Consider the following 24,168-nt stretch of genomic DNA (forward strand, 5'->3'; position numbering starts at 1 on the left):
CTACTGACCTTGGATCCACACAACTCTGCGCTCACTGCACCATGATTTTCCTGCATTCTGCATCATGTCTTGTAGCTAAGGGACTTATGGACTTAGTTTGGACTAGGCTGGGATACATTCTTGATATATAATTACTTCTTTATATAAAGCTCTTTCTTATACATATATGAGTGTCACTAGATTTCTTTCTTTTTAAAAAACATCATTTTATTGGGGGCCTGTATGACTCTTATCCCAGTCTATACACACCACGGGATTTATTTCTGTAGTCAACCCTGCTGAATGCAACACCTGCCCTGGTTTTAACCCACACGGACAGAATGCCATTATCCTGTTTGAACAACTGCTTCTCGGGCATGCACGAATTTCCCATGAGCACAGTGAAATGTTCGGAAACGGCCATTCTCACCATGTTCTCTATCACGCTGTGATCCGCACAGGTGAATGTATTTGAATAGTCAATAAAACACAGGTGAACATCTTTTGGGTAGTCTTTGCTTTCAGCCACGATCTATCTCTTATCGGCAGTGATATCCTTCATTCTACAGCCTTTTCTCACCTTCCCCACCGAATTAGCAGATTAACCCACTGCCCCATGCCGTCACGTCTAGAGACCCTATAGGACAGCGAAGAACTGCTCCATAGGGATTCCAGGATGGTAAATGTTTTGGGGAGCAGACAGCCTCCTCTTTCTTCCATGGAGTGACTGATGTGAACCACATGGAATTTGAATCACAGACCATGTAAATAGCAGCCTAATACTTATCGCCCCCCCCCCCCCCCACTCCACCAGGGCTTCGTGTGGTAGTTACATAATCTGTTGTCAATTTGAGAGGACTAAGAGTGAAGGGGTGGAGTCTAGCCTGTCGATCAGGTTATAGCCTATGCAGCCTCTGTGTGAGCATGGCTTTCTCCTGAGGATTCTGGGAACTCCTGTATTTCCTTCCTGGAGGCTGGAGACACTCTCACTTCCTGCGACGAGACACATGGAACTAAGCTTCTAGTGCCCTGAGCTGGAGGAGCCATGTGGAGCCCCTGCCAGTGCTGACATGCTTTCACCATCACTGGGTCCATAAGCCTTCCCACCCACTGGCCTGTGATCGTCTTTCATTCGGTGTCATTGCACGTGTTTCGTGAGTCAGAAGAGGACTTTCTAGATTGGTCTCAGACATATGGGCTAATATTGGACTTATGGACTTGATCTGGACTATACTGGGATGCTTTATGAGTGTTTATGAATGTCTCTAGTCTACCTGGAATAACACAGGCAGTTATTTTCAGAACGAAGAGTTTTCACAGGTTCCTTTGAAGACTGCAAAGTGTGTGGACAAAAGGCAAAGTGTGTGGACAAAAGGCAAAGTGTGTGGACAAGGAACCGGCACAGCAGTTCTTTCCGTCAAAGGTCAATCAAAAAAGAATCTAAGTCTCTGTGAATTGAAATTGTAAACCCAAACCAAAAAAAAAAGCCAAATTCATCGCCATCATGTGGATTTCCACTCACAGTGGCCCTATTGGACAGGGTAGAACTGCCCCTGTGGGTTTTCAAGACTATAACTGTTTACAGAAATAGAAAGCCTCTTCTTTCTCCCAAAGAGTGGCTAGTGGATTTGAACTGCAGACTTTGCAGATCACAGGCCAATGTGTAACTACTATTCCACCAGGACTCCCTATTGTAATTCCATCCAGGGAGGATGGAATTCTCACACATGTGGTAAAGAGACAGGAAAAATGCATAACAGGGAGCTGTTGGTTTCAGTGAAGGAGAATGTAGTTAAATGCTAAGGATTTAGTCCAAGGTCATTATTGGAATTGATGTTTCACCTTAGAGAAGTATGTTCACCATCCCTTTAGTTCCCTGCCTGCACGGTGGGCAGCCTGCACTTCTCTGCATGGTGGTCCCAAGGCTCTGTGGGGAAGCAACCTGCACAAATGCCTGTTTTCGAGGCATGACCTGAGAGGACATGAGCAGGGGCCCGCACCCTGATTTTGCCTCTCCTCCTGAGGTGCTGAGTCCAGGGAGGATATGCGGTTCCTACATCCAGTGAGAACACAAAAGGGGCCCTGGGATGATTTGCATACCTAACCTTTGGGTCTGGCAAAAAGATAGTGTGAGAAAACCTTGTGATTCTTGGACCTTAAGAGCCTGTCTTGGTTTCCTTGGGCCCATCGTGCGGTTCGGAGATTGAGCCCTTAGCCTTTGCCTCCGTCCTCACGACTGAGGGCAGGCATGCTCAATCCTTCACTGTAGAATCTAAAAAATGCTTCTTTGCATTTCACCGTGAGTGAACCAGAAAGGAAACAGCCGGCCGTATTTGTCTTCCTTGAGCTGATTCTGGCAAGAAGCTGTGTGGGAGTAGTGAGCACTACCAGCTGTGGGTGTCTAGGACATCCTGATCTTTAGATACGACCAATTTGAAAAGATAACAGCAGGAAAAATGGAGACCATGTGTGACCCGTTCCATAAGATCTCGTGCCCCCCTCATGAGCCTCGATGTCTGTATAGATGTTGGTGGTTTTATTGTAAATTCGTGTTCAGTTCTGACTTGCAGTACAGATTCCCCTGAGTCTGTACCATAAAGTCCACAGCAAGCCAGTTGCCCTTGAGTGGACTCGTGTGTGTGTGTGTGTGTGTGTGTGTGTGTGTTTGAACTCCTAGAGAGTTTTGAAAGTCTGACCTTTTGCAAGTAGAACACCAGGCCTTGTTTGCAAGGGGCCTGTGGGTGTATTTGAACTGTCAACTTTGAGGTAAGTAGCTATGCAGTTAAAACCATTGTGCCATCCAGGACCCACCCTATGCGCTGTAATAGGCAAGAAACGCGTCAAGACCCTCAAATGGTGCTTGGCAGAGCAGGCCTCACTGTCTACTTAGCGATTAGCAGAGGTCTAGCCCCTCTCCTATTTATGAGCATAAGAACACAGGGCTGGGAGGCTGGGAAGTGGACAGTTCTTCCCTGCCCTCTGAATAATCAGGGGCAGATCATTCAGCCTCTTTTGGCCACCAGTGCCTATGGAGACTCAGAGATAGAATCAGGGTAACTTGGACCTGTTTCAGAGCAACCAAGGGGTGTGGGCAGGTGTAGGTGGTGGCGGTCATTGTGAACGGCGTCCACGCTGTGCTGGGCCAGGAGGCTTGCACTGATGGGGATGCTTTGCAGATGTTGTCCACAGTGCTGGACGGATTGCTCTGGCCAGAGGCCCAGTCCTCAGCCTTCCTCCCCTGTGAGTCATCCTTGCTGCATAGTTCGATTGCATGAAGGTTCTAGATGAGATGCAAGAAGCAGTTCCTCAGAGTGGGGCTGAATCAGCACTGGAGAAACGCACTGTTCTTTATATAGCTCTCCCCACCTTAGTTTATTGAGGAACATAATTTATTAAATTTAATTTATTGAAGAACATAATATTCCCACTTTAAAGTGTACAATTCAGTGGCATTGAGTATATTCACAGTTGCAAACCCACCACCTCTCTATAGACTTCCATCACTTCAAAATCAACCCGTGGACCCTTAAGCAGCCACTCCCCCGTCACTTCTCCCTGCAGCCCCGGATGCCCACAGCCTATCTCCCTTCCACAAACGTAATAATTCTTTCATACAAAGCATAGTCCACGTGGCTGTGCGTGCCTGGCTTCTCTCCATCCCCACGTGTGTGCGGTGCATCCGCTTCCTAGCAGCATCAGGAGGTTCTTGGAGCTTCCCTAGCAACTCAAGGTACCTGAGGCATCGGGGGGGGGGGGCAGTGGGGGGATCCCCCCTCCTGCCACCGAGGAGGACTGGATTCGCTTCCCACCTCGTGTGGAGCCGCGCTTGTCTGTCCCTGGGACTTGCAGGTAGCTATGATGTGGAACAGGTTTCAGTGACTTCAGGACTAAGATGGACTAGGAAGGAAGGCCTGTCCATCTGCTGCTGAGCAATCATTCCGTCCCCACGAACATCCTCAGCTGATGTCGGGCTGGTGCAGGAACAGGGCGCGTTCAGTTCTGCTGTGTGTCGTGTGGCCCAGAGCCAGGGGACCTATGAGAGGTAATAACAAAACAGCAGACAACACTTCTTCCTAAAACAGGAAGAGTGAGTCTCTTCTAGCCGCGTTTGGTCTCACTCACGCCTTAGCAGGTGGACACGGTTCTCACGCCTTAGCAGGAGGGCCCTCGGTGGACAAGGTTCAGCATTTTCCAGAGAAGCTCCATTCAAGACACCTGGAGGGTGTTTTAGAAATACCGATTCCTGGACTCCCGGCAGCAGGATTGGGAGTCAGTAGGTCTGAGGTGGATGCTCCCAGGTGATTCTGATGGGAAACAGACTTGGGAGCCCCTCTGCCAGGTGACCTTTGCGAGGCCCTTCTACCGCCCAGGATCATGTGACCATGAGCCTCGAAGAGGCTGCAGTCCCCCAAAGGTGCTGTTGCCTGCTGGCGTGTGTGGGCTCGGAGACCTTGTGGCATAGGCCCTTTCTCTTGCTTGCTTTTTGAGGGGAGGCCCGAGGCCCCTCCCTGCCCTTTTATTGCTGCAGTTAATCTTGTCCTCCTTTATCCAGCTCAGCTACTGCGACTTCCTATGAGCAAAGGACAGCGGAGGGAGGACTGTTCCCGCCCCAGGGCTGTCCTTATAGCTGGCTGCACATCAAGGTTAAATTACTGGAAAAGCCACCCCCCCCTCCCTCTTCTGGGTTTGTGTCCTGTCACCCTCTGCATGGCTCTTGGTGGAGCTGTCAGTGGACAGGAGTGGCCAGGGAGCCTGGCTGCAGCAGCCGCAGCCCCTAGAGGGCTGGGGGCCAGCAAAGGCTCAGGGGAGAAGGCCAGAGGGAAACCCCTGGGGCTGGGGGAGGAGACAAACATCTCACTGGAAACTGCTGTGAGCCAGGCAGAGGCATGACCCCCTGGGACCTGCAGGCTGCTCCTGATTGGGGGCTGCCTTGAGCTCGGGTCCCTGGAGACTTAGCTGGCAACTGCATCTTTGAGGACTCTTCCTTCTTGCCCTGGCGGTGGTGGCGGTGCGGTCCAGGGGCCGGTGATCGATGGCTAGAGAGAGCCCCTTTCTCTGTGGTCACCAGCCGGCCGGCCTGCCGGCCTGCTTGCTGACCTGCGTCCCCTGGGTGCAGGGACTCCTGTGGCTGGCTTTAGGCTTGTGCTTTGTGGAGGATGGGCACCCGGGCTACTTTGGGGATCCATGGTGACCCACCAGGTGGCTCACTGGGGACCTGGTGACTAGGATGCGCTGAGTGGGAATCTGCCCCCCGCCCGAAAAGCTGGGCTGCTTGTGGTGGGGGTACCTGGGGACCATTTTACAAATAATTTCTTCCAGGGATTTTCACCCCCCTCGCGCGCCCCCCCCGCCCAGTGGGCGGTCCTTTCAGAGTCTGCGGCTGGAAGAAGGACAGCTAATAAAAAATATCATTTAAAAGGATTTAACCAAGCTGGCCTTGCAGGGCTTTCTTTGTTTAACCTACAGAAGGCTCTCTGGCGTTTTGATGCTTGTCGTGTGTGTGTGTGTGTGTGTGTGTGTGTGTGTGTGTGTGTGTGTTCTTGTAAGTCTCTTCTGTCAGTAGAAAGACGCCAGAGAGCTGCGTTCAGGCCTCTCTTTCACTGTGATCGCTGCGAGCTTGGAAGGGGTTCCGAGGCTGCCTGATGGCTGGGTACCTGCCAGACGGGCCAGTTTTGACCGGCAGTCTTTGAGGATCTCCAAGGCGAATGTTGGCACATTGTCCACCCCAGACTCCGGTGAAGTTGGGCAGTTCTTCTAGCTTCCCAATTTTTAATTTTAGTGATACTTTCCCAGCCCTCTCTTCCTCTCTGGCTCCAAGCGGGGTGGTCTCTGGGTGGCACACGAGATTGACTGTGGGTAGCACTCTGGGCTGCTAAGTTGCAGAGTGGGCAGTTCAAACCCACCAGCTGCTCCCAGGGAGGGAGGCAGCCTGTCTGCTCCCGTAAAGATTGACAGCCTCAGAGACTCTAAACAGGGTCTCTGAGGTGGACTGGACTTGCTGACAGTGGGGCTAGGCTTTTTATGATTAACCCAAAGCTTGGAAGTGTGAGTCCACCCAGGAGTGCTACACAGAAGAAAGGCCTGGCAATCCCCTTTCTTCAAGATGACCCCCGTGGAGCGCTTCCACCTGGAAACACAGGAGTCCCCAAGAGACGGAATCAACCCCAAGGGGATGGGGTTGCTTTTGTTTTCTTAGGCTCTGAGGGTGAAGATGTTGTGGGACAGGAAGGCTTGTGCCTCAGCTCCCAGGACATCACTCCTGGTGGGCTTCTGATGGAATGTGTTTGCAGATTCTCCCCAGGAGGCCTTGGCTGGCAGGGGGAGGAGCGGGGAAGGCTGGCTGAGGGCTCCAGAGGCTTCCTTAGCTGCTTCCACCCTGTAACTCGCTGAGCTATTAAATCATTACCACGCTTGCTTGGCCTTATCTATCTGGGGACCAGGAGGGACGTTTTGAAACAATGTATTTCCCCGAAAACTATCAAGGGTCTTTTTGGTTAAAGAGATCTTATTTTCAAATCCTGTGTTTTCCACAAAGATTTCGGTGTCCTGGATCAAATTAGATGCAGGTGCTTGAGACTCAGAGCACAACAGTTTAAGGATTAGCTCCTTTGTCATTCTGGCTGCCAAGGGCTTGGGGGCAGCCGTTTCCCTTCTCCCTGAGTCATCTGGAGTGGGTGGGAAAGTTAGGGTGGGTGGGAGGAGGAATGGGAAGGAGGGGCAGATTTTCTACTGCCCAATCATGATGAGACAGACAGACAGTAAGCGAGCAGGTGAGCCTAGGCTTGCACTTGTATCTGTGCAAGAGGTGAGAGTGGACGTGGACATGGGCCGTGGGGCTGGATTGTGCCAGGGCTAATGGAGCCTCCGCAGCTCGATCATCTTCCTGTACCAGGGTCGCGGTGGCCTGAGGAGGCCGATGGAATCGTCTTCACTCAGACCTTGCTCTGCCAGAGAAAGTGCTCACCCTTGACTCTGGAGGGGGCTGGCTCTGAGTGTGTCACCAGCTTTTCTGAGATTTCAAAAGGTTGGTCAGCACTTCGAGATCCTCACAGGGAGCAGGAAACGTTATGGTCTTGCTAGTCGTGCAGGGGGCATTTCCTGAAGCATCATTTATTTGACATGAAGAACTCTCTCCCGTGGTAGGATTATTTATATCTGTCTTCCATGTTAGGTGTTGACATATCCCTTTGAAAAAGTGGCCATGATTGTTGAGGGTGATTATCAGTTAATAAGGGACCTGCAGGTGTTTGGAAGTAGATCTCTGAGTGTTTTTCCTGCCGTGCCTCTGGGTGGACTCAAACCTGCAACCCTTCGGTCAGAGTCCTGTACGTTAACTGTGTGTGCCACCCAGCTCTCACCGTCACTGAGTCCACGCTGACTCATACCAAACCCCTGTGGGCTTCCGAGTCTGACTGTTAACGGGGATAGAAAGCCCAGCCCTGCTGGTGCTTTCCCACTCTGACCACGCAGACGGAACCCAATGCGTAACCACCACCAACCAGGACGCCTCATGCAGAGGATTGGTATGGGTCAGAGATGACTCGATGGTGCTAAACCACCACAACCACCTCAACAGAATGCAAGCAGCCCTGCTGGCGCGGTGTGAATTGCTCATCCAAGTGCAGGTCGGTGGGCAAACTCAGCAGCCAACTGCAGCGGTCTGCTCGCATAAAGATGCAAAGATTGGCTTGCTTACAGCTTTGAGAGCATTCTGGTGCAACTCTACTCCGCTCTACTGGGTTGCTATGAGTTGGCACCAACTAAAGGGCCATGGATTTAGATTGAGCTATTTAATAGATGAATCCCAGAAGCTCCGTGGCTGAACCCGATAGAAGTAGATCTCCCAGCCTCGCCTCGCGAAGTGTTTTTGGTTAGCGGAGGACCTTTTTCCATCTTGAGGCTCGGTTCTCTCTGGGCCTGTGGACCAGGAAAGAAAACAGGACGGCGTGTGGGATCTGACGGGGGCCAGGACTGGTATTGGCACGATACCAGGATCGATTGCCATGAACTGCAAGGCCCAAGATCAGTCCTCCGTGCAAGGCAGCCTGGGGAGTGGATCCGGTGGGTGGTCCCGGAGCAGAGGAGGCAGGTTTGCAGAAGCAGCTAGTCGAGCTCAGGCAGGGTGAGTGGTCCTTGACAGTGTCCATACCATGACAGCGTAGATGTCAACCAACCCTCTGCTGGCCTTCCTCATGTCTTGGAAACATTTTTTTAAGTCAGATTTGGATTTTTCTGACCTGTGAAATCTAAGAGTCTGGGAAGTAACTGTTAGCAGCAACCGTTAAAAGGGACTTTCTGTTGAGCCCTGCAGAGGGCTTCCTCACTAGAGACATTTCAGAAACAAGACAGCACAGCGCTTCCTCTTGTTCATTAGGGACCAAGGGTGATCGGCATTTGGGACCCAGGAAAGCATCCAATTAGAATAGCTTTGAAGTGCACGTGGTTTTTGAATGAGGGTGACGCTTCATTAAAACCTTAAATGTGTGTGTCACACACATGAAACAAGCATGAGGGTGCTCAGAGATGGCGGGCTTGCAGCAGGCAGAAATAAGCAAATGAATGACTAAACTTCACTGCCATCGATTTGATGCCGACTCACAGTGAGCCTAGGGGACCAGGTAGAACTGCCGCTGGGGGCGTCCGAGACTGTAACTCTTAAAGGGAGTAGAGAGCTTCATCTCTCTATTGAAGCAACTGTTGGCTTCCAACTGCTGACATTGTGATTAGCAGCCCAACGCATTACCGCTATGCCACCAGGGCTTAGCAAACTAAGCAGGCCAGGCAAAGAAGATTTTTGGTGATCCAATCATATCTAGAAGTGTGGAGAACTAGTATTTCTCCCTAGGAAAGTTAAGTCTGGTAGGCTCTTGTTGGCTGGGGGAGAGGGCAGAAGGGCTAGGCCATCCAGGGCCCGCCCTTCAGATCTGAAAGTCTGAGCCATTTCCGAGTGCGAGAGGTGAATGGGTCATGATCCCCTGGAGGCTTTGTGGCCCACACTCACGGTTCTGCATTCCCGTGTTGGTTTGCTCTCTTGCAGGTTAGTCTGAATGATTCCCACAATCAGATGGTGGTGCACTGGGCCGGAGAGAAGAGCAACGTCATCGTGGCCTTAGCTCGGGACAGCCTGGCATTGGCGAGACCCCAGAGCAGTGACGTAAGTAATGCATGGCCCTGGCCATTAACTCGCCCTTTTCTGATCTGCCGGGATGGATGATCACGCCAGAGGCCACAGCGGGTTCATGGAGAGCGGCCGGATGAATTACATGATAGGAGTGCATTGAGAGAAGAATACAGCCCTTGTTTGCTGAGCACAGGGGGCGCTCTCAGGGTTGCGGGCAGATCTGTGCCGGGTGAGATTGATTACGCCTGTGACGTGATAGGGAAGGACCTGGATCATTGTATTTGCTCAGCCAAATGCCAGAAGTGCATTCCTGGACAGAGCAGTGCCAGATGGAATTTAATAGGTTTTCTCATGCGACGATTTCTCCTAACCGGTGCCAGGTGAGTGAGTTGTGGAATCTTTACTTTGTCGTAGTCTTGATTTCTCTACTTGGGTTAAAAAAAAAATCTTCTCAGCCCTATAATCCCTTCCCAGGGGGGATGGACAACAGACAAAGGGGTAAAGGGAGACTTTGGACAGTGTAAGACATGAAAAAAATAATTTATAAATTATCAAGGGTTCATGAGGGAAAGAGGGAGGGGCAGGGAGGGGGCAAATGAGCTGACACGAAGGGCTCAAGTAGAAAGAAAATGCTTTGAAAATGATGATGGCAACAAATGTACAAATGTGCTCGACACAATGGCTGGCTGGCTGGATTGTGATAAGAGTTGTACGAGCCCCCAATACAATGATTTAAAAAAATTTTTTTTAATTACATGTGTCAGGCCGAGGATGACAAACTCTAAAGGCCGGTGAGAAGCCAGGCAAGGCTGTGGAAGGGATGGCAGCCGCCTTGAAGTTACTAACATGCTTTACTTCATGAAGAGAAATGGTCCTTCCTTTGCTTTTTGTCATGTGTGTGGGTCTCCTGGGCCATGCGGCATTTTCTTACTTTTGATCGTGATGCAGGCTCAAGAACTGCTTCACCTCTATCTTAATTTGAAGGTGGTGATTGCCGCCTGGTCTCCGTGTCCGGGAGCTGCAGGAAGCAGGAGGCGGCCACTGTGGAGGACACATGCCCAGCGGTTCCTAGCTCACCTTGCCCTGCAGCAACAAGAGCCCAGGGCTGTCTTGATTGGCTGATCTCTCCAGAGAATTCCACGTGTCTGGATGTTTCTAGGGAACGCTGCTGAGCCCGGAAAGTTGGCCGCCAGTGTATGGTTTTTAATGACACTGTGGGGCCTAAGGAAAACATATGAGCTGGCCCTTGGGCCCCAAGTCTGTGACCTGGCTCCTGACCTTCTCCATGTGGGGAAGAGGATGGGGTCTGGAGTGGCAAGACGGAGGGTGGGAAAGCACGCTGTCTTCCATCTTGGACCTGTGCATTCGGCCAGAGGAGCCCGCCTGAGGACTTGGCTGGCCCATTTGCACACCAGCCTTCGGCATGTGCTTGCAGCTCTCCAGCGCAGCTCTGCTCTCTGTGAGGCCAACTCTGTGTAGCTGCTTGGATGTGTGTGGGCTACGTGAGGGATGCCATCCGGTTTGGCAGATAGCTGTGGCCACAGACCTCACCCCTGAGCTCCTGTGTGCTCTGTCCAGGCCTCCCTAGATACCACCTGCCTTACTTATTAGTGGGGACTTGCTGGGGTAAGTCCAAAAGGGCTCCCAGGCGGAATCCCAACCCAGAGCGATTACAAATGTGGCTGTCGTCAGTGGATAGCTGGAGACAGGTTCTCTCAGTAATGCACTTATTTAGTTTTGGTAGGTTATTTTCATAAAGCTGGTCCGATGCAAATAATGACTTCGGAGAGATCGACTGGGCCAGGTAAATTCCAGGCCGGGGGCGGGGGGGCTCTCAGAAGGCTGTCCTGTTTCTTGCTATTCCATAGATGTTCTCAAAGGACACAGGGCAACCATAGGAGCTTATTGTGGAGATATTTTAAGAAGGAGGCCAGGAAAGTTGTTGTCTCTGTCTATCACAACAATCCACTCACTCATTCTAAGTGGGTACCAAGGGCTGTTCCGTGATAATTTCACCAGGAAACTTCCCCGTCCATCCTCCAGCCCTGACTTTGCCCCTGTACACGTCTAGACTTCAAAACTCAAAGAACATTGGGGAGGAACATGATTCGATCCCCTGGAGAATACGAGGACTTCTGTTGTGACGTGGGTGTAATTCAAAGAGTGAAAAATCCTCTGGGGAAAGTTGGAGAGACGGAAACCGCCTTCAGAGGTGTATAGACCTAGATAGAGGATATGCCAAGAAATAATAGCTCCCAGTTTTGAGTTTTTGCCGAATAAAGCTCTCTGTGATTTTACAGCAAACCGTTTTGACCTGCCCTGTTGAGAAGTTCTGCCTTAGGACTTTTACACATTTAAAAAATTCTTTGCCCAGGTCATATTGTTCTCTGGGAACAGTGATCAAAGACCCTAATGATTATGCTTTAGGTTTGCTTGAGAAACGGGAGCCGAGAGCTACCACTGGACCTGTATGAAGCCACACTGCATGTCGATGGGAGAGTTGACTTAGGATCCAGTCCTTTACCTTCTCTTGGTCTTCTCACCTAGCACAAAGTGTAGACTCTGGATCAATAGCAAGGGTATTTTCTGGGAGCTGCTTAGAAACGCAGACTCTCAGGTCCTGCCTCAGACTTTGGGAATCAGAATCTGCATCTTAACTAGTGTCACGCTGGCTAATTTGTACCCACAGTTAGGGTTGTGTAAAGTTTATATGCATCCTAAAGCCTGCAGAACCCTGGTTGCACTAAAGTGCTTACAACAGTGCCAGATACTGTCTGTCTGAGTGTTTTAGCTCCTTTCTTCGTCCTCTTTGTTATTTTGATTCCGAGGCAAAAATGACTACTGTGCTTGGCTGCTCACTACAAGGTTAGTGGTTCAGATCTCTCCAGAGGTAGTGTTTTGGAAGAATGGTCTGCTGATAACACCTTTTGAAAACCCTGTTTTCAAATCTGATGTATGTTAGTTGTCCACTAAGTTACAACAGATAAATCTCTGTATCTTGATCTGTGTCTGTCTTGACTATCTGTCTGTTGCATTAGAGCTTCAATTCTGAGCACCCCACTTTGCAAAGGGTTATGGGTAACAGTGTAGGGTCCCCAAATAGATGAAGCCTCCACCAAATTATTTCTGATCAGTAACCAATGGTGTAGAGAATCTTGCCCTTAGGTAGAGTCCCTGGAGGATTAGGTTACCTCCCTCCTTCTCAGCCAGCTGCCGGTGGAACAGTCTCTCTCTTAGGGGCTTGACAGGCTGTGTCCTTGGCGGAGGTCACTGTACTGGGGGGTCACCTAGTCATGAGTCATGCCCTGTCAGACTCACCCTGACTGCTTTGGTGTGAAGGCCCTGACCAATCTTATTAGCCCTTTTATATAACAATGCACATGTCCCAGTCGTGGCCCATTCCTGCTTCTGTAGTTGCCCTGTGACTGGGATGCATTGTGAGCGTTCCCTTTATTCCATGTCCTCTTTATCTAATTTTCAGTCGCCATTTTGACCACATGCTCACGACTGCCCTAAAACTCCGTGTCTGTCTCTCTATCTATTGATAATCTATCTGCTAGGGGTACCCCCCAAACAACTGGAATTGCACTGGGCAGAGGGGAGCTTTCGTAGTATGTGCTTTTCCTGCTAGGCGAGCATTGAGCCACTTGCTGTGAGTTAGTGCACCAAGTGGCGTCACCTGGGAAGGATCTCTCTGGTCACAGTGAATTTTTTCATAAAAGTAGTTTTCCTCAAGCTTCTTTTATTTTTTCTTTTGTGAAAGCTGATTTAAGAGAACAGCATGTGGCTGTGAAATTTTGTTTTCCTACTAAGGGCAAAAATGCCGCAGAAACTGTTGTGATGTTGAACACAGCTCACAAGGACAGCGCTATGGGAAAAACTCAAGTGTAGGAGTGGTTTTCTTGTTTCAAAAGAAGTGAAATGTTGATTGATGACAAACCTCCTTCTGACGTCTGTCAACTTCCCGAACGGATGAAAATATCAACTCTGTAGTGCATTTGTAGATCTTTCTACAAGGTCAGACTGTTAATCAAGCTTTCTATTGAGAAATTCTGAAAATTGCATGCTACAGACCAGAGTTGCGGCAGACGGGGTTCTGGTGTAGCCATCTCAGCACACTGGTTTATGGCAAAATATAGCCTGCCTCTCCTGCCCCACACACCTTACTCACCTGACCTCACTCTGTGCGACTTCTTTTTGTTTCCGTGAATGAAGAGCACTATGAAAGGACAGTGATTTGACAATATACACGAGGTAAAGAAAAAAACACGGAGATGCTGTCAGCCATCCGATCAGATGAGTTTGAAAAATGTTTCCAAAAATGGAATCACAGGTTTGACAAATGTATTAAGTGTAATGGGGAGTACTTTGAAGGTGATAAGGTTGTTTTGTAAACAATTTAAATACAGAGGTTTTTTTGGGGGGAAGGGTACCCCCTGGTGTGTCTGTCTATCATCTATCTATCTATCTATCTATCTATCTATCTATCTATCTATCTATCTATCAATCTATCATCTATCAATCATCATCTATCTATCCCTTGTATCTATCTACCTACCTACCTACAATGGAAAGAATTTAAACTTATCTACTTTGGAGGCCTATGTCTATAGGTACGTATTATATAGTTGTCAAGTTTTGGCTGTTCAGTAGCTACATTTCCCTCCAGTTTGTTGTTCTTTAGAGAGTAATATCATTTGAGGTCTGAGAGGACTAGTTGGTACAGAAGATCTGTGTCTGGAAGTGGCAGACACGATGCCTGTAGAAGTACGCGCCGAGTGAGTCCTCAGCTTTCCTGGAAATCCTAGTGGAGTGACTGTGAGTCAGCAGCAAAGTGGGCCATGAGAAAAACACATCGTGGGAACATGATGGATACAGGGGAGTCCACTGGAAGGTTTGCAAAAGTTAAAGTCAGCAGAGGCCAATGCTGTTCTGTACACAGTGCTGCAGGAGTGGGAGTCTAGAGTAGCTTCTTGGATAGACCGACAGGCTGCGCGGGTGTGGGAGAGAGAGTGGGGCTACACCCGCAAATATAGATTGGCTTCAAGGAGGATTTTTGTGCATATGTATTTACCTTTTTGCAAATATATTCATGAATGTTATGGAGCTTACAGGAGAGTTATGAAAACTCTTAACTGTAACTAAACACATTGAGGGATTAAGCCAATGGCATTGGGGGGTCTCAGAGGACCCCAAAGGCCAGTTGGCACAGTGTCCTTTACAGAGACAGTGGTCCACATCCTAGTTTGGTGAGCCATGACCTGGTCTTGAAAGCTCATGAGCAGCCATCTAAGATGCAACTATTGGTCTCGCCCCCTCTGGAGAAACAGAAGAGTGACGAGAGTCAGAAGACACATGGAAACAGCCCCGTGGGCTAATGCACCACACACACATCAGTCTCCTCAACCCCGAGACCAGATGGTACCTCATTCCCACTGCCCACTGCTCTGTACAGGGGCACTTTGGGAGGCCCTGGATAAAGTGCAAGAGTAAGGTGGACCCGAACTCAACACTGTAAAAGAAACCAGGCTTATTGGTTGGCTAGAGACTGGTGGCACCCTCATGACTGTGGCCATGGCCTTCAGGTCTGGAGCTGAATTTGACTCTGTGTTCGAATCATCAGCCACTTCAGAAGGGCAGCCTAACCCAATGAGGCAGCATGGAGAGCCAGGCAAGGAGGAGACACGGGGAGGAAGTGGACTCAGAATGTGTGTGACCTACGGTCTGCCCTGCAAACCTTCCCCTCATTCACAATAAAAGGTTTTGAAAAAGAAACGCGCATGTGTACTGGCAGGGCCAGTGGAGATGCAGTAGGAAAACCATGAGGCTGCCGGCCTGTTTGGCAGGTTTGAACACTGCGAGACCTGTCCTGCCTCCGCAGTGAAGGAAAGTGGCTCACCATGTGCCAGGCTTCTCCATGGCCCTTGCCTTGTGGCGGCTACGGTCTGATTGCATAGAAATCCGAATTAGGAGGGTGGCATAAAGTTATGTTCCTGTTCGGTACCATCGAGTCGGTTCCAATCCATAGCGACCTTGGGCACAACAGAACGAAGCACTGCCTGGCTTTGTGTCATCCCCACCTGTCCTTGCTAGAACGCACTGTTGCAGCCTGTGTCCTCATCTCCTTGGGGGCCTTCCCCTCTCCCGCGGCCCCTCTGCTATGTTGGAGTAGTTCAACTTGGAGAAGGGCAGGGAAGTTGGTGAGCAAGCTTCGATCGCCCTAGAACAGAATGAATCCTTACGTGCTGTTGTCATCTGCTTCCATCGGTCACCTGACCCAAGACGGCCCCATGCACCCAGGAATGAAATGCCTGGGCCTGCACCCACGTGCCCGTGGGCCCAGGGATGAGACTGCTGCGGTCCACTGAGGTTTCTTTGGCTGACTTTTGCACGTGGGCACCAGTACTTTCTTCCTAGGCTATCTTCATGGAGAAGCTGATCAAGCCTGTTGAGCACCAGGCACCGCCAGCCTCTCTTGACTGGTACACTAGCCCCACTGATAGACAGGTGGGTGGCAGGTGCCCAAGTCTACTGGCCGGGAATGAAACCTGAGAAAGCCCATCTACTTCCTCTTAACTTCCATTCAACAGCAGACACAAAGCCATGGGTTTGATTGACAGATTAGAATTCAGGAAGAGCTTTTCGGTAGTGAGTGTTTTTCTTCCCAGGGTGGGATGGCAGACCTAGGCTTGGGAATGAATCTCTGAAAGCCTCTGTTCTTTACTAAGCACCAAGGCGCTTACCATCCCGCTTCCTTCCAGTGCCAGGCCTGTACTCGCTGGGCACAAGTCTCCTCTGTCACAAACAATGAGACTCGAGTGTTTACAGAGAACGCTTTCCTGGCAGGTAACCTCTGAAGAGTGGGCAGGCCGCAGGTCTTGGAATGGGAAAAGTGACACTGGGCTGGCATCAACTTCTCTGAGCCCGGTTTCTTTCTCTCTTAAGTGGAAATAATTATTCACTCAGCCGCTCATGTATGCACTGATTTCACACACCTGGACTTGACTCAGAGAGCCCCGGTGGTGTAGTGGTGGCATGTTGGGCTGCAGCCGCTCTCTGGGGGCTACTCCCAGAAGGGGGGACAGTCTGGGAACCCCACAGGGGCAGCTCTACTCTACCTTAGAGGATTGCTATGAGTCAGGATCCACTTGATAGAAGTGTTTTGTTTTTAACTTGTTGACTTTTGGAATGGCATCTTTATTATAGAGTACCTACTGTGTTCCAGGCAAACCCTGGGAGACAAAGACGCGACTGACTCACTCCTCAAAGTTCAGAGAAAGAACGCGCACAGGAATAAGCTTAGCCATTCTGAAGCCAGACTTTAAGTCTGATTTGTACATGAGTTAGAACAGATGCATACTTTTCTTACTTCGTGACAGTTATCCGTCTTCTATGTCTCTGTATGTCAAAGGAGTCCTCGTGGCATAGTGGTTACATGTTGGGCTGCTAGCTACAAAGATGGCGGTTCAAAGCCACCAGCTGCTCCCCAGGAGAAAGGTGGGGTATCTACTCTCGGTGGGGTATGACAGTCTCGGAAACTCCCAGGGGGCAGTTCCACCTGTTCTATATCATCTCTGTCAGTCAGCATCCATTCAGTGACAGTGAGTTCGGTGCATATAAAACACTTAAGAAAGATCACTACATACGCTAAAACGTCTTAGACATCATAATATGAAAATGAAAACCAAACCCCCCTCACTGCCAGTTGCTTAAAGTAGGCATAGTGTAGTGGGCTACGCACGGAGCTGCTGACCACGTGGTCATTGGTTCCAGCCCACTAGCCACTCTGCAGTAGAAAAACGAGGCCATCTACTCCTGTAAAGACCTTGACAGGTTGGAACGTCAGAGGCCGTTCTGTCCATCCTGCTTTGTTTGCTCCCTGTGAGTTGGAATCGACTTCATGGCAGTGAGGTTCCCCCACTTTAGTTTATGCATCAAAGGAGGTTTGTAAGAACTTTTCTTTCTTAAACATTAATTGATTAATTAATTTCGGAGAGCTTTCCTATTATGTATCCAGGTGACAGATGGTCCGAGAACCAATCTTCCAAGATGCATGTACCTCTCAGACAATGAGCAGACTGGGTACACACGCAAAGGCTTCAACTTGAAATCTCTAGGTGTGTCACCCCCAAGCTGTACCCCAGTCTCCTCCTTTGATGCGGTACCCCCTGGGTCCTTTCAGTGACAACCCGCCCCCCTGTCAGCCAGGGTCGGCCACCTTAGGTGTTTGGTCTGGCACAGAACCTCCATCTTCAATGTGATCTTCCTCAATTAAGGAAAATCACTTGCTGGACTTAAGTTGGCATTCCCTGCTTCATGTACACTTCAGTATTATGTAAATTTGCTCCCGCTTCGGAGCGATTGAACCACCCTACTTGCAAAGAAACGCTTTATCGTAGTCACCTTTGAAACCAAAGAGAAGCTTCGAGACTTTTCTTGCAGTAGCATAAGGCTAAAGGGCGGGCTACACTGATTGGGCCGCCTAACCAATCATCAGTAGCCTTCCTAGTCCAAGAAGGAAGCCACCACATCGCTCCGCGAACATTAGCGCTCGCCTGGGACAGGCCATTTCCCAGCTCCGCTCGTTAGTCTCGCGCTCTCCTTTAAAGTTGTGAGACCGGCCTTCGCCCGATGGCCTTCATCTCTGCCTCCGCTTTCTTCTCTCCACTGGATTTTCTGCTGCGAGCCGTTCTTCTCTGTATCGCTTCCCCAGCACTGTTGCCGATTGACACCCTGGAGGCATGGGGACAGGGGTGGACCAGATACCCATGCAGCGCAGTTTAGTGGCATTGGCGTCCGACTGAAAAGGCGGATGCTGCCCCCTGTCCTGGCAATGACAGACTGCTGAAGCAGTGCATCGACCGCTCACGTGTCACAATGGCGCATGTGACTCTCCTCTTTAGCTCAGATGGCTAATACCGCAGGCCTGAGGGCAGCCGTGCTTAAGTACAAACTGCCATTAAGTCAGGCATTCTTAGCTTGGGAAACTACTGTGTTGGATACTGAAAAGTTCTACCAGAGTGTACACTTCTTACTATCTTTGTCCTCTGAGAAGGTCAACTGGAGGGCACTGTGGTATCACCTAATCTGGTGTCAGTTTAAGGATTAAGAGTATAGGGGTGGAGTCTAGGCTGCCAATCTGGAGAGAGCCAATGAGACTTCTGTGTGGGCACGGACTTCTCCTGAGAATTCTGGGACATCTGGTACGTCCTCCTTGAAGGTAGAAGACACCTCTCTCTGCTACTCCCACACCTCTCTCTGCTACTCCCTGGGAGACATGGCAGCTGACAAGACCTCTGGAACTGGAGAAGCCACATAGAGACCCCTGCCAGCGCTGAGATGCTTACAACGCCACTGGATCCAAAGATTTTCTACGCACTGGCCTGTGACCTTCCTGCATTCTACATCATCGCATGTGTTTCCTGAGTCTGAAGAGGACTTTACAGATTGATGTCGGACGTAGGGACTTGATCTGGACTGGGCTGGGATGTTTTCTCAATGTTCAGTTGCTCTTGTATATAAACCTCTCCGTTATATACATATGCGTGTTTATGAATTTGTTTCTCTCGTCTACCCAGACTCACACAGGCACTATCAACATAGGGGATATTGGAGCTGGTAGAAACCCGAGTTCCCTTTCTGAGAAGCCGTGCGACTTCTAAAAGGGACTCTCTGTCCACAAGGCCCAAGGCGTGGAAGTGAAAGAGTTCGACTTCCACTTCGTAGCCATGCTGGCTGGTCTGGGCCCTCCAACCCGCGGACTCCCTGGTGTGGTTTCTGTGGCAGGCGTTCCTGAACGCTTGGCGGGTGGCTGGACTCACACACACCTCGTTGAAGCTTGTGCCCACGGTAGAGTTTCTGCCACCCTGACCTAGACGAAGGCAGAGGCTCTGTCTTAATCTTCTAACCTTGGCTTCTAATGAGCATCGATGTGTCTTGTGCCCCCCATTTCCTTTGAACGCATGTTGTGCAGTTCATCCTGACGGGGGCGTTCTCCTGCCCGCTTTGATGCCTCGCAGTCCCTTAGTGCCTCCTTTGAAACCCTTCCGGCGTCTTCTTGAGTCAACGGGAGGAATAAGCTTTCTGGTTGTCTAGTGCTTCCCACTCATTTTTGGTACTTGTCAGTTGTCATTAATACTTAGCCCGCTTTTCTTCACTATAAACCATTGGAGAAAATAACTAATAAATTCCTATTCTTAGATTCATCCATAGGCTTCTTAAAATTTTAAAACATTGAGTATATTACACAGGGATTAAAGTCTAGGCACGAAATACCTGCAAAATTCCATTCTGCCATCCATTACCTGCGCGCAGTAGCTTTTGGGAATTGCTGGATTTGGTGGCAGGGCAGCCTGGCCAGAAATGGAGGCTGCTGGGGACTTTCTGTTACTCTGGGTAAGTGCCTGCTCCCCTCAGCATCGGTGATCTTACTTGCCCAGGCTTTGCAGTGATGGGATTTGGATTGAGTTTTAAGGATTGCGTGGGGTTTTTGGGAGTTACCTGGCCTGCTTCAATTGGCGAGCTTGGTACAGTGCCTGCCACATAGATTGCATTTGAGGGGCGGCAGTTCTTGTGCTTGTCACGGTGACCACGGGAGAGCCGCAGCACCAGCCGGGTGGGCTGCTGTACAGAACACGTCACGTATCTTCTGTTGGTCTGTGTGTGGAGTCTGTCCTAAAGCCTCTGGACACACCAGCGCCTCTGCGGAAGGGATTTGGATACCGCTATACGTAATCTCAAGGAGTTCCGACCATGCTGTGGTGTAAGCATTGGGCTGCTAGCCACAGGGTGGTAGCGGTTCAAGCCCAGCAGGCGCTCTGCAGGAGAAAGATGAGGCTGCCTCCTCTCTCGGGAACTATGAGGAGCAATTCTGCTGGGTCTTGTGGGGCCACTTTGAGTTGTAATTGACTCAGTGGCTGTGGGCTTGGTTCTGTTTGCTTTCTTACTCTTTCTTTTTCTTCCCTGGGTCACTTGGTTGAGACCCATGGAGGTGTCATCTATCCCTACCCCCTGCAATGAGGGGGGCTGTGTGCTTGGAGAACAGAAGTCCCCAGCAAAGGGATGAAGAAGTAGATAACTTTTGGGGGGCATTTCAACAGAGAGCAAAACATACTCTCCATTCCTCTCCCTGCAGCCAAGCACATTCTCTCTATCTCTAGATGTCATTTGTGAAACTCTTTACCCTGCCATAGCAAGAAGGTCACCCTGCCATTGCTTCCATCCACTGCCCCCTGCTCCAGGGATTGGCCTGCACTTGGGAGAGAAGCAAAGTATTCCAGGCAGCTGTGGCTGCAGCCCTTTCATGCTTTTTGCTCCCCATTCTGCATGAGGGCAGGCATAGCAATGTCCTGCCTCTCCCTTGGTGGGTTATCTGGAATCTTGGAACATCAAGGACTCCATGGAACTCAAAGGCCCCTGGGTGGTGCAAACGGTCCATGCTCAAGAGCTGATCTAAAGGGTGGCAGTTCAAACCCATCAGCAGCACTGCAGAAGAAAGTCCTGGTGATTGTCAAGATTACAGTTAAGAAAACATGATGGAACTATTCTAAAGTGAGACACATAGGATTGCTATGTCTCAGAGCCAACTTTAAGTCAACTGTGTGTGAGTGTGTATGTTTTAATGGGGAACCATGTTTGAGGATCCAGGGTTTTGGCAGGGGGGGGGTGGCATTTGGCAGTAGAAGCAGAATGAGCGTTTCTGCCTGATTTCTCATACTCCCCCCACCCCCACCCTGTCTTCTGTATTCCAGGTGTACGTGTCTTATGACTACGGAAAATCATTCAAGAAAATCTCGAGGAAGTTAAACTTTGGTGTGGGAAATAGCAGTGGATCTGTGATCACCCAGTTCTACCACAGCCCCTCAGACAACAAGCGGGTAAGGAAGCAGCTTCGGGACTCTCGGGGGTGGGGTGGGGGGGCTGACTTTGGGAGGCTTTCTGCACTGAGTCTCTGTGTGAACGCTGGTGGGGGCGGCTGTGGCTCATCTGGGCCTTGGGACAACTTTCCGTTCTTGCGGGGGCTCAGCATCAGTGGCAGGCCAAGTAATGGCCAGGCGGGGTTTCCAGCACCCAGAGTGGGAGGTGAAGCCCCAGTGTCCAGCCCCTAATCCAGGACAGGTCTCCCAGGGCAGCCACTGACCTCTTGGTCTAATTGCCATTGGTGTGTCTTTGTGCATGAGCGTGTGTTTGTATGTACATGGGTGTGAGCATGAGTGTGTTGTATGTGTACTTAAGTGTGTTTGTATGTGTATGAGTGAGTTGTGTATGTATATCTCTGTGTGTATATGTTTGTATGTCTGAATAAGTGTATTTTGTGTCTGTATGGAAGTATGAGTGAGTATATGTGTTTATGTATGTGCATATGAGTTTATGTGTATATATGTGAATATGAGTGCGTGTGTGTGTTTGTGTATATGCATGAGTGTTTCTGTGGTATATATATGTCAGTACAAATGTGTGCTTGACGTGAGTATGTGTGTGTGCATGTGAATGTCTGTATGCATACACATGAGTGTGTGGTGTATATGTGTGAGTATGATTGTATCCTGCGTCTCTCTGAGTATACATGTGTGCTGTGTGTGTACACAAGAGTATGGACGTGTCTGTGTATGTGAGTCTGGTGTATTTATATGTATGAGTGTGTGCTTTTTTATATGAGTATGTGTGTGAATGAATGAATGTATTTGTGTATGTACAGGTATGGATGCTTGGACGTATGAGTGTGTATGATGTATGACTGTGTGTCTGTGTCTGTATGCTTGTGGGTGTTTAATGTGTCTGTGTATGTGACTATGAGTGTGTCTGGTGTTTGTGTGTGTGTACTTGTACATGTATGCACTCCTCCTCATCCCCATGTCTCTGAACCTGCTCTGGACTAGGAAAGCAACCCCAACAGCAGGTCCCACCGTGCCTCCTGCTTTGCCTTCCCAGCTGGCTGAGCAGGGGCCTGGTTTCTGCAGCGGAAGCTGGCAGTCTGGGTTTCGGGGGAAGCCTTGGTGAAATTGCCCTCAGTCCCAGGGGCCGGGGGGAGGGAGGGCAGGATTCTACACCCTGCACAGGTTTTCCTGCTAGGTAGGCAGGTCAGACCATTCTTCGCGGGCGGTTCTTTGAGTGCTTTCTTCCCTGCTCATGTACTGCCTAGCTTGTCTCCCGAGTTACACGACATCTTAAGGATGCTGACAAACTCCTCGCTGAGGTTAGGTCTCTGCTGCGCATCCCGGAGGAACTGGCTAGAGGGCAAGCTCTGCTGGGCCTGCTGGCCTGGTCCTGGTGCCTCTGGGCTGTTATGCAGGCTGGATTCAGCACATTTAATGAGCGCAATAGCTCGGACACTGGCCAATCAAAGCAGGGATCGTGGGGCCCTTCTGCCCGGCTGGGCCTTAACCCTTTAGTTGCTAGATCAGGAGGAGGCCCTGGGGAAGAGTTCAGACTGTTGGAGCTGTAGGAAGAGGGCACCGATGGGTTTCAGGCCAGGAGTTATTTACCAGCTGGGTTTTAAACGGGAACATCGTGACTTCGTCCACCCATCAAGTACCCTCCCTGTCTAGTGATCGCAAAGTGGAGCAATCATATAGGGGCAAGTTCACCTCTCCAATTCAACTCAGCCCCCACCCACCACCTGCACCAGCTAAAAAGCAAGGATGTGATATTGGAACATTTGCCCGCAGAGACAGCTGTACTGGTGCTCGCTGAGTGCCACCCCTCCACTGCCCTGCTGGGGCTCCCTCGGTCACGTAGCCCCTGCTGCCTGGTGTGTTGTTGCCTCTTCTGGGGATGGACTTTGCTACAGTGTCCAGCTTGCTGGCTGTGCGGCCTCGCCTATAGGTGGCACTGTAAACCTCGCCTGTCAGGAATCAAGTGCCCCATGGGCACTCCCTCAGCCATCGGATTGTTGTTACTATTGGCCGAGACTGTGTTGGTAGCTTGGACGCTGGGTCTTGGAATGACTCTGAGGACCCTCTGGAGTCTTATCTTTTAAAGATCTAACCCCCCATTTCCACCGCTACCTCACCCGCTCCAGCACATGCCCTTCCTGCCAGAGTGCGCAGAGAGTCTACCCAGATTCTGTCTCTCTTCCTGCTTTGGGTGGGGTGTGGCCATCACCCCTCCTGATAGCTGAGATAGAGTGAGAAGTTAGCAGGAAAGATGGCTGGGGACCTGCAGCAAGAGGTTTTGTGCAGGATGTGGATCACGGGCCTGTAGAGCAGCCGGCCTGGAGGGGTCGTGAACGTTGGGGCAGGAAGTAGAACTCGGGGCTGATTGTAGGAGGGGTGATGTAGGTGCTGCCAGGCGAGATGAGAGTAGACGGTGCGCAGTCTCCCCTGCAGAGTGATCCCCAGGAGATGGAGTTGGTGCGATGGAGAGTGAGGGCCATGAAGGGGCTGCTGCCCGGAGAACAGGCTGAGTGAGTTCAGGAAGGCAGCCTTCGCTGCGGTTTCTCAGAGACAGCTGGGGCACCTCTCCAGATTCTCAGGAAGGAAGTGATGACTCGTATCGTGCTGATTGCTCGCGTTACACTTGCCTTGGTCCCCTGGAAGGCATCTGACCCCCCTAGACTTGCCACTTCCTGAGAAGTACCACACAGGTGGGTGGGGTGGGGTGCCAGGCCAGGCAGAGCGCCTGTGGAGGAGGCTGGGTGGGCTGGAGCGCAGGCTGTACAGTGATTGGGTTACGTGCTGCAGTGGTTCTGAAAGGCTGGGGTGTCATGAAAACCCGAGTGAGTGTGTGTGCCTGGGGAGGGAAGGAGCTTCTTAGACAGACAGTTTGGGCCTGGCAGCTAGACTGGAGATGGGACGGAGTGGCGTTTGGGTCTACTTTAGTACTCACCAGTGACCCTCCTTCTCATCCCCTGTGTGCTGGTTCCCAGGACCCATATGCAGCTCTGGCCACTTGAAGGACAACCCCCCCCCCACAGCCCCCCGGCATCAGTCAGGGTCTAAATATGTTGGAGAAAGTCACCCAGGCACCGAATATGCACTGAGGCGTCCCAGCCTCAGCTGAAGCTAGCTGATCTAACTTTCCTGGTGGAAGTTGGTCTTCCGTAAAGCTATTAAGCAAATAAAAAACTT

At 50.5% G+C, this 24,168-nt stretch overlaps 1 protein-coding gene across 2 annotated transcripts in view; it reads left to right on the forward strand.

Annotated features, from left to right (window-relative positions):
- SORL1 (sortilin related receptor 1) overlaps positions 1–24,168 on the forward strand; it is a 215,236-nt gene that overhangs the window by 14,244 nt on the left and 176,824 nt on the right. For both annotated transcript variants that reach the window (XM_075546728.1, XM_075546729.1), the window contains exons 2-3: positions 9,017–9,133; positions 20,851–20,976. In XM_075546728.1, the coding sequence (XP_075402843.1) occupies positions 9,017–9,133; positions 20,851–20,976 (243 nt within the window). The remainder of the gene's footprint in view (positions 1–9,016; positions 9,134–20,850; positions 20,977–24,168) is intronic.

Source organism: Tenrec ecaudatus, chromosome 4, assembly GCF_050624435.1.
Source record: "Tenrec ecaudatus isolate mTenEca1 chromosome 4, mTenEca1.hap1, whole genome shotgun sequence".
Lineage (NCBI taxonomy): Eukaryota > Metazoa > Chordata > Mammalia > Afrosoricida > Tenrecidae > Tenrec > Tenrec ecaudatus.